This window comes from Solenopsis invicta, chromosome 8, assembly GCF_016802725.1.
Source record: "Solenopsis invicta isolate M01_SB chromosome 8, UNIL_Sinv_3.0, whole genome shotgun sequence".
NCBI lineage: Eukaryota > Metazoa > Arthropoda > Insecta > Hymenoptera > Formicidae > Solenopsis > Solenopsis invicta.
In genome coordinates, this window is record NC_052671.1 from 8,425,540 (window position 1) to 8,441,199 (window position 15,660).

Here is a 15,660-nt window from a genome sequence, read left to right on the forward strand (position 1 = left end):
GATCAAACATTACCTTAAGTTTAAATTAAGAGTTAATTTAGAGAAGCGTTGTTCATTTTAAATTAAAAATTTGTAACTTTTTAAAGTTTAATTATAATATAAATTGTCAAATTTAATATTTTTTAAAATAACAAAGAAATATTACTCCTTACGTAGGAATGCATTTTTCTTCTCAACCTTTAATTTGAGGAAAAAAGTTAATAAAGTTTGTAATAAAAAAATAACCAAAGTTAGAAATTAAATCAATAAAAATTAACCGAGTTAAAAGTTGTTAACTTTTGAACTAGTTACTAGTTCAAACCCCCCGACTTGAAATAATTGATCGAAAAGTAAGTTCTAATCGACACGTAAATAAAACCATAACAATTCCGACTGACGTAATTATTTTCCGATTAGCATTTCTCCTTATCGAATGCCACGGTCCTTGAATCCTCTCATACGTGATCTACACGCTTATCGCGAGCGATGCTAGACCGCGATTATTCTCACTGCGCCACCGTGCCACGTAAAATCGATAAAAGCCGATCGGCATACCTGGCGCGACGGCCTCCGCGATAACCCGGGCTATCTCCCATATTTTTAGATAAAAATATATATTCAAGCAGGCGTAAATAAATTGACGTCGTTAAGCGTCGGCGAACATCTGGTCTGCCTCCTCCCGACGCTAGCTCCGGATCGCCTCCGCCCCGATCCGTCTGGCTCCCTCTTTTTCCCTCGCTCGCAACAACTGGCCTTCCCTTAAACGCGCTGTACGCGACTAACGGTCCCTTAAATTCATCGACGTATGTCGTAAACTCTCTCCGAGGCCGAACGTACGCCAGTTTCTGCGTGCCTTTGCGCGAAACGTGTAAACCGCGCGGCTTGTTGCAGAAGCACGTGTGCATTTGAGATGAAGCCCCGCGAATCCCTATGTTTGTACACTAACATCACTAATCCTTTGAAGCTATATCTATATCCTCCACGTCTATAGACGCGTTCGTTGACCTTTGACGTCTTCCTACGCGCGCGCTTCCTTCCGTCGTTGCTTCCACACATTTATTGTGATGCATTAAATTTTGTCAGCAGCACTCTATCCTCTTTCTTCTCCTCCTCTTCTCATTTTTCTCCCATTTGAAATGTTGAATAAGTTCGCTCGAAGAGCGCATAAACGGAGAGAATTTGAATACATGGCTATCCCTCTGTGCTGTATAAATATATTTTAGTTGCAGCTCTCGTATTAATCATTTGTTCGTTTAACAATTTGACGGCTGTAGAATTTCATAATTGTTGATTTATTAAAATTAATTTCAATAATGAATTTTTTTCATAACGCAGTAAATATCAATTGTCACGCCAAGTCGAGATATTAATTGAAATGGAAAGGCTTGTGAGACTCAATTTGTTATTTACAGCATAAAATGTACGGATAACATAGATAAAAATGGTTTATCATGGTCATGACATTCACTCGCTGTAACAGCTTGCGGAAAGTAGATCCCTATTATATCAGCGGTTAATGAATTTCTCTTCTCCTCTACGTCAATGAAAACGCGCTGTATTATACGTAAAAGTATCTCTTATTGCATGTACGTATAAACTTTTTTTTTATAACTTGTCATATAGATATTACAGATAACATACAAATTAAACGAGCTTATTGTGAATTGTAATTATAGTGTAGCGGCTAAAGTATAATTACAATTTACTTATAATTAAATTAAAATATATTAGAGATCTTTAAGAAGCCAAGATTGCCCTTCGACTTACATAATCCCCAATTACAATTATACTTACGTATCATTAAGAGATTACATTCTATGCGCTACAATAAATAAAATAAATTTAGCAGAGGACTTCACGGGATTATCGATCAGTCTACTTTCTTCTTAAAAGCATGCTGATTGATCACTGCTCGCCAGCACAATTTTTTGAGCCCGTAAATTATCAGGATTAAACTCAGTATATAAAACATTGCAACGTCCATGCTGTAATAATGGAACACGCTCATGTACCTGAAATATATCAAGAGGTTTAATTTACTTGATCTCTTTATTTCATTATTTGATCAGCATTATATCTAATGATGTAATTTAAAATACGTTTGTGACGCGAATTTTGTTTTCACGGTAAATGTTTGATATGAAACGAGATGAAGGAACTATGCTCAGTTTTGGCCTCGAGTAAACAGTCACGAGTCATATCGATATTAATTGATAGGGAGCGAAGGAGCGGCACTCACAAAGCACGAAGCGGAAGGTTTTAACTGCTAAATTGAAATTTGACGAATATAGAAACCTTATACATTTTCAGTTTCCTCTTCATTATCAGAGCTCTTTAAAACTCCAAAGACATCGTTAGCTAATTTTGCTAGCATGGATGTCTTTGTCAAAGTATTGGGCATCCCAGATACCATATGATTCATCACATGTACGGAAAGGGCGATTTTGTTGAAGTACCTAGATATATTTAGCTAGATACAGATCTGAAAATATTCAAATAACGAGAATGGCTGTACCAGCAGAAAGCAGATCTTCGTGCTCAATAATTTTCTAGATGAATTTATAAACATTTACAGGATTCCCTAAACTGTTGTACGCCGCATAGGGTGTCTTCCGATTAGTCAGTTTGACCACCGAATATTTTTCGCAATAAATTCTTTACAGTTTTCGGTATAAGGGCGAGAGGGGTAGTAGAGATGCTTGCAAGCATAAAAACTGATTAACTTGATTAGCAATTGAATTTTTGTGATAATAAATTTCTGAGTTCTTAAAAAGCTGTTTTGAATTCGGCAAATGTGTGCCACGCAGCTAGATCTAAAAATAATTTTATTGAACCATTAAAATAAAATTGTGACGGATGTTCAAGTATGGTGAGCAATGCTGCAAAAAATTTTGATATTCTAGCACTTCAGTTTGGGAGTTCAACATAATTATTTTGCAGACCTGAATAAATTATTTTCAAATCTGTATTCAAACCTAAATCTAAACTTTTAGATACTTTAGCAAAACTGTTATTTCCCTGTGCGTACAGCGTCCAACCGTACGACGTCCATCCTTGCAAAAGCGGTAATATTCTATAGTGGCTTAAGCTCTATCAAAACACGTTCTATCAAAACATATACATAATAACGAGTATGATTTATATGTCTGCATTGTGCTCGGGCTTTGAGAAAATAGAGTTATATAGTATGCCATAATTAGCAAGATTTGTCGCCTCAACATCACGACTTAGCTGTATAAAATATAGCCCTTGTAACCACATGCTCTCTCTAATACCACTTAGCCTGTTTAATCTGATATGATCCCAGACTAATTGTGTATAGATCACCATATGGTACTACGGGGAAGTTCCATGGACGCAGAGAAACCGGGCCACCAGTTGTAAATAGTACAATACACAGTCATACTAGCGAACTTTGGACAGCTCTAGCACTCAAGAGAATCATTTTACAATGTTGAAACTTTTTAATTCTCTTGCGATGCCCTACAATTCTAGCTTTGTCTCAATGCTGTTCAACAGGTGCCTAAATATTCCATAAGAAACTGAGCATAGTTCTTTCTGTTGGCTCTACAATTAAAAGGAACGCCCGATAGCTCGATAGATACTCTTTCATCTAAGTGCTTCATATAAAATTTAATGGGAAGAATTACCAACGAACTTCTTACAAAGATATTTTTAACTACCCAAGTCCTTTAAAATTAAAATGGAGAATGGCCAACACAAAACTTTCAAAACTTAGCTGAATTATCTAAATTGTCTGAATTGCCATACTGAAACGTACATTTGCATGCACATTTATTGTAAGGGATCAATACGTCGTGTAATAATAATTATTCGAAAAAGCGATATTACCTGATTGAGCTTTTCAAATGATCGGCTCCACCATGCTTGGCAACGTGTTCTACCCACCACGTGGCCAATTCTCTGGGACCGATCGGTAGATCACGCAGTAACGCGCTCCTCTTTCTCGCCGCCTCTCTGTACGAATTATTGTGAAGTGCGGCGACTTTAATTATACCTTCGCGAAGCGCACTGATAGATATGCCGGCCAGATCCATTACCAAAGCGTAGCCGAGTTTATCTACGTCAAAAACAAGTACAGGAAGATGTAGCTTGTGTTAAACTGCTAATGAACTGTCGTAAGATAGTTCTCTTTACAAGTTCCACCTTACAAAGATTGCAATCTCTACTTTCGAAAGACGTTCAAACTGTTTTCTCCTTCGCACATTTACTCACTAGTTTAAACGATGATCAATCGATTCTATTCGGGTTTTTCTATTATTTTCTCCGAGGAGCTTCTTCTTCAAAGCCCCCACGATTATTCTCGATTATCGATCTCGGCGGACCAAAGGCTGCCGCGCTAGTATACGCGTGTGAAGGAGAAAGGATTTACCAGCTTGCGCGGCGTTTCCATCGTGATCGCAGAAAACAGGCAGGACCAGTGTCGGTGCGCCGTGGTAAGCCGCCTCGTGCAGAGACAACAGACCGCCGTGGGAAACGAAGGCACGTAGCTTGGGATGGCCGAGTAGCTCCTGCTGCGGCCACCAAGCGGCCGTCCTTACATTCGCCGGCAAATCCTTGATCTTGCCACCGTCCCACTTCCAAACGACATTGTACGGTAGCGTGGAGAAAACCGCGACAAAGATCTGCCGTAGCGCCTCTGGCATCCCAGAAGCCCGCACCGACGATCCCATCGAGACAAACACGAAGCCTGTAAAAGTTTCGTACGGTACGTTTAGCCCGAGAGACTTTTTATCGTGCTATACTTCATTTCAATTGAATGGCGAGAAATTGGAAAATAGAAATCAACGCGATGCCAAATTACGATCGTTACGGTTCTTGTACCGATTGGCGGAAGAAGCATCGCCATTTCTCAAACAATAGAATTTTACACTTATTTCATATCTTCGCGTTAGGAAGAATTGTCAGATCTTTTGATTTGTTAAAATTTTCATTACGGAACAAATATGTAACAAATAAATTGAAAAAATTTTATTTCAAATACAAGTACGGTGACCATGGTTTCTTAAAGAAAATAAAGGATATAAACTTGAAAATTTTATTACGTTTCCTTTCCTATGTTTCCAAACCAGTTTGTGACTGTTTTGTGTATTGCAAAATTTTCTTGGGCAGTATACCGAAATGAAACATTGGACAGTTTTCTGATAGTTCAAAACTGGTTCAAAATTGTACTGGGACAAACTTTTGATTTAAACTTAAAATAGGTTTGAAACAATAAAAAAATAAAAATAAATCTAATTTGAATAATTTTAATAAAAAAAGATTAAAAAAGTAAGTGATAGAAGACAAAACAAATTATATTGCATGGAATTTTACACATTGGAACGCTAACGGAAAAAAATTTTCGATATTATCGTTAAAATAAAGAACGAAATTGAGATTTAGAAAGATAAATAAAGACATCAGCTATCTGAAATAAAAAACTATTCTTAACGATAAAGAACATGTGGTCACCGTAACTATAAGAAAGACGAGCTATCGGCCGTTCCCTTTTAACCGCAACAAACAAGTTCAACAGAAGTTTCGTGTTGTTTCTTTGATAGCAAACATTTGTCGAGAAAAGAAAGTTCGCGTAGTATAAACTTTTAAATGGCATTATTAAATATATTGCCAATCAAATAGTAAAGAATAGAAACATTAGATACGCGATAACATAAAATCTTTATGACCGTTTTGCTGTGAGATACGGAAGTTTTCGGCGTTTCGACATAATTAATGACTGTCAGGAATGATGTAAATCACGAAAGAGTAATGCGAAATCGTGTGTGAGATTATACCGTGTCGCAGGAAGGCCTCTAAGTCGGGACTTAATTGCATCGCCGGTCTGCAGTGGAGGCACGCCACATTTACGACATTCGACAAGTAGGGCGCGGAATCGCCCACGCTATAATGACTGTTTTGTAAAGTCAGAGGGACCTCCGCCGTCAGGCTGTGCAGATCGTCGGGTATGTGATTGCCTGTCAAAAGCAAAATACGACATGGTCATTGGGCTATGTAAGTGCTTAATTATATAAATCCGATATTAGCATACAATCGTCAGCGTCGATACAATTCGACGAGTCGGCGTGCGGCGGGGCGCGGAGGCCGCCGAAATTGATTTACTGCTCACCGAGGTATCGCTGGAGCGTCGGCTGAAGATAAATCGAGAGCGTGAACCAATGCATAATCTTCAGAGTGAGCAGTGCCGCCGCGTTCAGGACTCTCTGGAGGAAAGTCATGTCCTGCGTGATCGCTTTACCGAAATACGGCGTCACCGACCACGGTGATGGATTGCCCTGTCGCATAATGGACCCGCTGTACAATGCCACCTGCGGAATAACGTCACGTCGTTCTCTCATTACTTGTTAGTGACTCGTTGCACAGCGAAAGCAAATGGCTTTAATGAAGCAAGGATATCGGTTTTTAGAAAAGGAAGAAATTGCGCCGCGAGATCCACTCCTTTTTAGCATCGGGTGAGGGATCTTGTTGCTCCATCGCGTTATATCGCAGGCTCGTTTTATCATTACGCGTCATTGACGTCATTGAACGTTGAACGAATAGAGGAGGAAAGAAGAGAAAATCGATAAAAGCTGGCCGGCCAACGCTTTTGCTTAGCGCGTTTCTAAGATTGGCTGAGCATACCGGGACATACGCGTGTAGGCTGTTTGAAGAGATGAGATTACTTCGCACTTTGTCATATTAGTTACACACAAGTGAGCAACGCGATGTTCACCGTTTACTTTTCATTTATACGCGGAAACGTTGGGACAAACAAGTATGTTTTTTTGCATTCCGCGCTCGTGAAATAATCACGATACGGTTGTACAGCTTTGCTCTTTGTTATTATATTTTCGTGGAAAGAGAAGAAAAAATTGACAAAGGAGCCAACTGCCGTTGTTCTTTCGAGAAATGATTCCTTACCGCAAAGAATTCGCTTACAGATATTAAAAAAAAAAAATTTTTTCAAGAAATATTCAACCATTTATAAATATTCATCCACTGAGTGAAAAATGCAATCTAATGCAAAGAGTTCTCATTTCATTCATTTATATTAAAAAGATGCATTGCATTATGAATACAGCAATGGCGATCAATCAAATAAAGTTCACGTCATTGCGTGCGTTGCAATGTTAAATATTTATATAATATGTGATAAGTGTATGCTTTATATAGGGTGTTCTAACTGGTGGTACAAATAAGAGTGAATCTAAATGAAAAAAAAAATTGAAAACGTAGAACGGAATTTTTTCGTGATGCATCACTTCTATAATCGTTGAAAATTGATATATTTTTACATGAAATACAAGATATTTTGTAAAGTAAATTTTTATACACGTAATGAATCAATTCATATAAGGGAAAAAAAACGCATAATTGCTTTTAACAAAAAATGTACAATAATTGCACATTGAATATTATATTCTTTTTTTCACGTAATTATATAATTGATGTGTACCAACTGATTCATCTTATTTGTCTGTGTAATAAAAGGAATAGAGGAAAGAAGAGAGTGGTGTATCATTTTGTTTTTTAATAATTCATTAAATAACAACGTGACCAATATTAATTCTTACCAATTGGATAGTCATAGAGTTCTATCAAAATATCACTTTATAGATAGAAAGGTATATAAAACGTAAATAACAATTTGCTGAAGAAGAAAAAAAAAGAATGCGTTTGTGAGATAAGCAGGGTTATAAAATATTAACAACTAATGCCACGAAAGGCATCTTTAATTATAAAAAAAATCACAAATTAATGATCTTTCATAAATTTTAAACATTAATAACTGCCAAACAAAACAAGGTTTTATAAACACTTATAAAATGTTTTATTAAAAAAAAGAGAATTATTTTAAACAAGTTCATTGGCTTGAAAAAGAACTTTTTTCAAACAATTTTTTTTACTGCTAGTAAACATGCAACGTCCACTGTGAGGTTGTAAAATCGCAGGAGTAGTCGTACGCTTATAATGCAAATGGCTCACGACCATCTCACGACCTCTCTCACTGCATGATATAACTTTATATGCCGAATTCATACTTTACGGCGCACATTATAAATTCAATTACGTTATTTGAAAGTCACATTCAAGACCTTTAAGCTAGATTAAAGTTAAAATATTAATATTTAATATACTTTTCAAAATCACGTACAATTCAATTAAATATTGAGTTGGTTTAGTTAATTCTTGATTAAAAAGTGTTAATGATTGACATATATGAATTATATCTTTTTTTTGTGCAACTAAATAATAAAGTTGAATCAATCCAATGTTTAGTTGAACGCATCGGACTAAATATTTTAATTTTTCAACAAATTCTTTTCTCAATGCGGTTATGCAAAAAACGAATAGTTTTCGAAATGTTGTTGTGCTTTAAATCAAAATATAATATATTAATTTTTAAATTTGATTCATCGTACGAAAAAAATTTATTCTACGTTTTCCTATTACTATTTACTTATTTTTTTCATGTATTAGAATCATTTCCTTTTCGATTGTACCAGCACGGAACGCTATGTATATTATGATAATTGAAAACCACTAAGAAAACACTTGCATAAAAATGTAAAATGTAAGAGCTGCTTGTAATTTTTAAACCGTCGGCTAACGTGACTCTTAAACGGGTCATGCTAACATAATATCGTTTATCGGCTCGAGTAAAAGTCCAAGTTGCGACTGTTACCGCGGCGAGAGAACCGGGACGAATTGGTAACGGGAATCGAAATATTGCGAGGGGATCCCGCCACGCTTCTCGGCCACGGCGAAAGGCGCATTACCGTGTTTAACATTATCGTCGGCACGTTCTCGCCGTGGAGGATTCCCAGCATGCATTCGGGATAGGCGCCGTCGAGCACCGCGACGTCCCATCGAGCATGTGGATCACCGTCCGGTCTTCTCATGCCGGCTATCGACGGCGCGTCCTGCAGCAACGCCTCGCAGGACTCCCAAGCGTATCTCATGGCGTCCCACGGTGAAACCGGAAGCTCATTCCGGAACCTGGCGCCCACCAGGTCCCATTCAGCCGTGAAATTCTCGACGTAAGCCTGCCGTGAGATACGAGCGGTAAACACGTGCGCGCGGCACAACATATAAATCCGTTAGAGCTCGCGCGGCCGTCGGATTAGCGTTAGCCCGTAAACTTTCAGCTTCCGTGTCACGATACTGTATCGCGAAACCTGTTCGACCTTTGGAGCTGAATCCTTTAAAGATCATTTAACGAGAAAGGAGAAATGGTAAACAGCATCTCTCAGTTCAGTTTTGCAAGTTTCTTTGGCACGGAAATGTAAACTTCTCTGGAGGATTAAACCCGAGCAGAAATGAAATGGATAGACGGAAACAGAGATTTAAAAGCAAAGGTTTAAAAAAAGAATTAAAAAAAAATGCAAACGAAACAAGTAGAAACAGCTCTCCTATAAATTACTCGGCGTAATAAAATTAAATATGGGTCAAGAGCCAAATGGGATAGGAGAAACGGCGCTCGCGAAATAAAATAAAAATTTTACTGGTTCGAGATTCGCCAGAGTATAAGAAGACGAACGTGCGTAGTACGTCGTAAATCACCTCGAGGATCGACGGCACCAGTTCGTGAAGACCATTATTTGCCGCGGGACCAGGGAAAGCGCTCAGCAGCGTGACGTTGTGCCCCCGCGACCTCAGACTCGTACCAAGGGCGACGAAGGGCACCGTGTGGGACTTGGTGCCACCCATAGTGGCCATCAGGACTTTGTAGCCGAGTAGAGGTTCGATCAGCAAGCTGAGCCCTAGGAGGATGTGGTGGAGGCCGAGTAGACACGCGACGCGCGCCATCCTCAGGATATCGGGATATCGATCCGTTTAACGATCCGGCGAACGATTCTTGCACGGTGATTCTCCTCCTCTTGCGTGCCGTTGCACTCTCACGACGGAGTATCGAGTTTATCTCGACGATACTGGTGAAAATGGTACGTTTATTAAGAATTTATAAGAAGTTTGCTCAAGTAGCTTCAGTAGATGTTCATTCGAGCTATAAACTTATTGAATTGTTTATAAGATGGAAATTTAAACATGGAATTGTTTATGAGATGTTCACAACAAGTGTTTAAGTGGCGTTTTACGACGCGATCTCCAACGCTTCCATTATAGTTTTCTAAGTGTTGTGAAACATTATTGTCAACAAAATATTTACTAGGTATTTGCAACATATATTTCCAAACGGTGTAATCACCAATAAAACTCTTCACAGACAGTATAACCATCGATAAAACTCTTCATAAAACTCTTAAATAGATGTTAAACGCAATCTCTCAATTTTCAGGGGATTTCCGTTTCGTTAACAATTCAATAAATATTTTTTAAAGCTTAAATGAACGTGTACTCAATCCTTAAGTGGACATTATCATTTCGAGGACTAGAAAATTCATTTTTTTAATATAATCTTTTTTCAGAAACTACAAATGATTTATTTTAAACTTTGTGCATGTAATACATATTTTATCTACAACTAAAAATTTTTGCAAGTAAAAGTATAGTAGTTATCAAAATTTGTATTTAAGCACGCCATTGCTTTACGATTTTCGTAAAATGTAGGACTCTGCATTTGTTGTCAATGACACCGTCTCTTTGATGGCGCGTGGAGAAGACAGTGGACGAGTTGACTTGGATTGTCAAGTTCGATGGTTTCTTATTTATGTTATTAGAGCGTTTTTACATTATTTGAATTATTAAAATTAGTGTTTTTAAATTTCGAATATTTTTTTGTAGTAATTTATCGTAAATTATTGTTGTTTAGCTTCACGTACGTATTAATTCATGTTTTCCTGCTAGTAAACATAATAATGTTCTTATTTTTAATAATTTTGCTTAACGGAAGAAAATAAAACAATTACTAATATCTAAAAACGGATGAAAACTATTTTAAATTTTGTCTGCGGCGCAGAAAGCATTATTCATTACGTCTTTCAAGAACTTTCTCTCAGAGTATTTTGTATTCTGTTGTAGTATTTTACTACTAGAAATTGTAAGATTTGCACACAAAAAGTGTATATATTTTTAAGCGTCAAGATTCGTTTTAACCAAATAAGACCAATTTATTTTATTGATTTATACATTATTAATTTATATTTTGTTTAAATTTTGGAAGGTCTGAACTAATTTAATTGTTATTAATTTATGTTGTTTATATATCAGTTGATTTTTACTTAATATTATTTATTTTACTAGTTTTACGATTTCATAACATTTATTTTTATAACAGCTTTATATGTTAATTTTATTATAATACTTTCTTGTTGAATTAAAATATTTTAAATGTCAATCAGATTCAGCAAAAACTATAAAGAAAACAAGTTTTTTTGTCATTTTAGAATCAAAATTCCTTTCTTATTTAATTTTTGTAAAGTAGTTTTTTAAATATAATTTTATATGTCTGAAAAAGAAATTATTTTAAAAATTAGTTCCTTTTTAGTAATCCTAATTTAAACGATAATCTAATAGCTGCAAATTAATACTATTAACTTATTCACTCTTTTATCTCTATGATTATCGAGTGTCTATATTTCACGGAAGTCATAAGATAATATGTGTTTGCACACTTTTTTTCATAACTACTATGATTTCTATTATTTTTACTTGCAAAATTTTCTAATTATGGGTAAAATGTCATTATATGTAAAATGTTTAAAATAAACCGTCCGCATTTTTTCCGAAAAAAGTTTACATAAAAATTGTCTTTACAATTAAATATTTGGTTAACATTACCAATTAATATAATCAAAAATAATTTTACTTTTTGGAATATTTAGCGAATATCAAATTTAGTAATATTTACAAAATATTTAGAAAAGTAAAATTATTTTTGATTATATAAAAAAAATATTTATTTTATTTAGTTAGCATTTTTTTATTCAACATTTGGTAGCTATTACCAAATTTTTTTTTTCAATGTATAATATGTCCCAGTCCTCGAAACGATAATGCCCCTTTATAAGCAAACTTGTTGTAAATTTACAATAAACATACTATTTTCACTAGGGATACCTCAACAGAAAAGAACAATCGTCTCACGACCTGGCATCGTTTCCGTTCCCTTTCTTTCTCCTTTTTCCCTTTTCTCCTCTATCACGAATGATCCCCGTTACGTTCGAACGCGCGTCACTTTCGTCACGAACTTCTTTCGTGCATCGGCGAAGCGAAAAACGGTCTGAAGGATCCGCGGCGAATTCGTATTCTCCTCGGAGTGTTTCCGGTCGGGTAAACGGGATGATGCCGGCGGCGGCGGCAGTACGGATCCCTTACGCTCCAGTTCACGGCGGCGGACCCGATGAATCGTCTCTCGCCGTTGCTATCCGTGCCGTTGATCACCCCACGATCGTTCCGCGAGCGTGTCGCGTCTGCACGTTGCTTGGCTGCGTCTTTACGACTGCGGAACCTCGCATCCTCCGTCACCGTATCCTTTCGATCTCCAAATTGGAATTGCTAAAGTTCAAGAGTTACTGCTCACGTGCTTCTTCCGAGACGGTTAAATGACGAAGGTCAGAAGAATCATCCGAGCAAAAGGCTCATTATCATTTTAATGCACACCGCCGAAAAAGAGAAGCGTCTCGAGACGTTTTCAAGTCTGCGAAGAATCGGGCATTTCGTTCTCTTTCGGTCCACATTCACTTCCCAGTAAGCAGCAAATGGCTTCGAAAATGGCTCTTATGCTTTACGTCTGCAGTACGTTGGTTTTATTCATCTAATTTACCGCCGGAATTCTTCGCAATAGCCTTCGTGGCATGGACGGACGGATCCTTTTGATCTTTGAGTGAAAGATTGACCGTAGATAATCTTCCCTAATCTCTTTTTTCGGTTGACGAGACAGAAATTATCGATCATAGAAGCGTCTTTGGCCAATTTTCCTCTCTCTCTCTCTCTCTCTCTCTCTCTTTCTTTCTCTTTCTTCAATGCGAATGAACTCGTTTGCCGTGTAAGCGAGAATCTGCGTGTAACAGAAGCGAGTCTTCAATACATTTTTAAGTACTGAAAAATTTTAATGAAGGAGTTAAAAGTTTTTAATGGAAAAGCTTCACGGAGCTTAACGATCCTTAAACCTTCTACTTACGTCTTTTTAATAGCTGCCCGATAATAGCGGTCATTAAATGCCGTAAAATAGCACGAGAAAATTGATATATAACTTCGCCGTCGAGGTAAAACGGTATCCGAGGTGCTCTCGCTGAAATCTTCTGTTTCTTACGGGCAAGCGGGTTAGCGGACAAGGTATCTCGTCGCTCTTAGAGAAGAAAAAAAAATTGGAGTTTCGTCGTGTCCGTTTTGTTTCGGTTCATGTTTGACTTTGATGTTTTCCCACTTCGCCTTTCGAAATTTCTGCCGAGTGTAATTCACTTAAAATATCCGCACTCCGCGAGAGGCATTGTGAAGTATCACTCTGCAAAATTTCCATTTGTTTTCTCAGCGATCCTTTATGTATCTCGCGCAGCCTTGCGAAGCGCCATTCGTAAAAGCACGGGTTTCTGCAAAGTACCACGATCCGACGGTTCCCCTTGAATCTTTTTGCTCCTGATAACTCTCGAGAAGAGCTTCTTACTTCGCGGTCTCTTCGCTCGTCTTCGTCCCGTTCTCTCTTTCTCTCTCGAAACTTGCTCAAAGTGCCCGGGCTTCCCTCGATCTGATATTCGCTCGGGGAGAGCCGACAAAGAGAACAATGACACACAACTTTTCGCTCTGTGGACGCGCTCGACTTCTTAAACGCGTCGTTTTACCGATTTCTCACGGCGTGTCTCTCCTGTGTCGAAATTCGAACGTCGGCGAGAGAGAGAGAAAGAGAGAGAGACCGACCGTCATTTTCCTCAATTATCTTTCCCTTTCTCTCCGGCTGAGAAGCGAAGATCTCTTGATCCTTCCTTTCGTTCCTGACCTTCTTTACCCCCTTCACGCGATTCTTGGCGGGAATATCGTGGCGCCGTTAGTCTTGATCCTCAAACAGTACAGGCGCGGGCGACTTTCACTAATAACGCACGGCTCGTATGCACGATCGCCCGTCGCGATAATCTCGATTCTGGCAGTCGAGAGATCAACGTCGCCCCCAGCATCAGGTATCATTTGTCTTCCTTCAAAGTTTCGAGATTGAGATATTTCTCGAGGCGCAGAGTGCTCATAGTGTGTAACAATATTTTATGGATGAACAAATCGTCGGGATGATACCCTCTACGTCGAGAGATGCAATTAATTCGTTATCCGTTCATCGATCGTCGATTTATCCGATGAGCTCCCGTGCCCGCCGCGCGTTGCGCGTAGTTATATTTTCATTTCTCCCAACGCGCCAACTTAAAACGCTGCACTCTTCAATATGCAATAACTTTATCGTCGAATATATTCGCGTCTCGCGAAAAAGGAGAACTTGTTGCTCGAGCGCCACGCAATTTCTCTATCGAGTTGTTCTCGAGTAATCTCTTCAACTAATCAAATTATCGGTTTTCATAATTACGTGTTTGCTACGGGCGCCGCGCGGTACGAGAATTTTCATAGCGAGAGGAGGATAAAACTTCAATTGGTGAGCAAGTTCAGTTAACAGGAACCACACCACCGCCGACTTTCGACCGTGCCTGCCCGACTTTTTATCGGTCTCTCTTCTCCGAACTCTACTCGTCGTTCCTCATGCCAATCCGTCGGCGGATTTTCGGTTCACGTAGCTGGCCCAGCGACGAGTGATTTCCTCCGTCCCGTCACGTACGCTCGCACCACGTGGCGCGTCGCGATTTTCGCGTCTCGCTTCGGAATTGGAATCGGAATCGATGTATTGTATACTCGGAAGCGCGGACCTTGAAAGTGACGGCGGACTACTCCTCGCACGCGAAGCTCGCGTATTGCCGAGCGTGAAAGTTTGACTGTGCCAGCAGCAGCTTTAATGATCAGCTGAGCTCTAGAGAGAGAGTTTTGCCTCCCACCAAGACGTTCCTCGTCGTCGGTCGCGCGTCCGAGGATGTTTGGGCGCACCTACCACTCGGAGAAGTGGACATCCGATAAACATCTCGTTAACTGAGAGACTTTGTAACCGTGTGGCGTCGACGAAGTGCTGTGGATCGTCAAATTGACAAAATTATTTATTAAGGATGTTTTGCAATATCAGCTAGAAGTTATTTAAATTTAAAGACTTAAGTTTTTTTTAGATTTATTGATTTTTTTTTAATTCAATTATTCTTTTTTTTTTTATAACCGTGTGACGTCGACGAAGTGCTGTGGATTGTCAAATTGACAAAATAATTTATTAAGGATGTTTCGCAATATTATCTAGAAGTTATTGAAATTGAAAAACTAAAGTTTCTTTTAGATTTATTCTTTTTTTTATTCAGAATCAACACCAAAAAAATTTTGCCATAAAACAGCTAAAAAAAACACAAAAATTGAAATATTTAGCTCATGATTTAACTTATAATCGTTTATGCAATGTAAATAATATTTCTTTATTTTAAATTATTTTTTAACGAGTAAGGAGATTGAAATGATATTTTGCACAAATATTTATTAGTTTTATTAGTACGATATATGCAAAGAATTTGATTTAGTTCATAATGTTAATTCCTCATTTTTGTAAATAAGTATTACAAAATGCAAATTTTACGTAAGAATCAATATCTCAAAAATATTGTCAAAAACCTAAAACTTTTATACAATATTTTAGTATAACATTTAAATATTATCTGT

General features: G+C 37.9%; 1 protein-coding gene and 1 long non-coding RNA gene across 4 annotated transcripts in view; one reads left to right on the forward strand and one right to left on the reverse strand.

The window, feature by feature from the left end:
- Nucleotides 1–15,660, forward strand: part of LOC113002941 — a 101,234-nt gene that overhangs the window by 71,651 nt on the left and 13,923 nt on the right. The gene's annotated exons all lie outside the window — the stretch shown is intronic.
- On the reverse strand, nt 1,364–14,964 carry LOC105207961 (UDP-glucosyltransferase 2). 3 transcript variants are annotated; one of them, XM_039452725.1, is made up of 9 exons: nt 13,061–14,964; nt 11,998–12,937; nt 9,544–9,911; nt 8,760–9,026; nt 6,110–6,308; nt 5,778–5,957; nt 4,373–4,690; nt 3,832–4,060; nt 1,364–1,991 (listed from the first exon to the last, which is right to left on the reverse strand). In XM_039452725.1, the coding sequence occupies exons 3-9, from the start codon at nt 9,787–9,789 to the stop codon at nt 1,850–1,852; spliced, it is 1,581 nt and encodes a 526-aa protein (XP_039308659.1). In that variant the 5' UTR covers nt 9,790–9,911; nt 11,998–12,937; nt 13,061–14,964; the 3' UTR covers nt 1,364–1,849. The 3 variants fall into 3 exon arrangements, with proteins under 3 accessions (XP_039308659.1, XP_039308658.1, XP_039308657.1); XM_039452724.1 differs by having other exon boundaries at nt 11,998–12,978; XM_039452723.1 differs by having other exon boundaries at nt 11,980–14,964.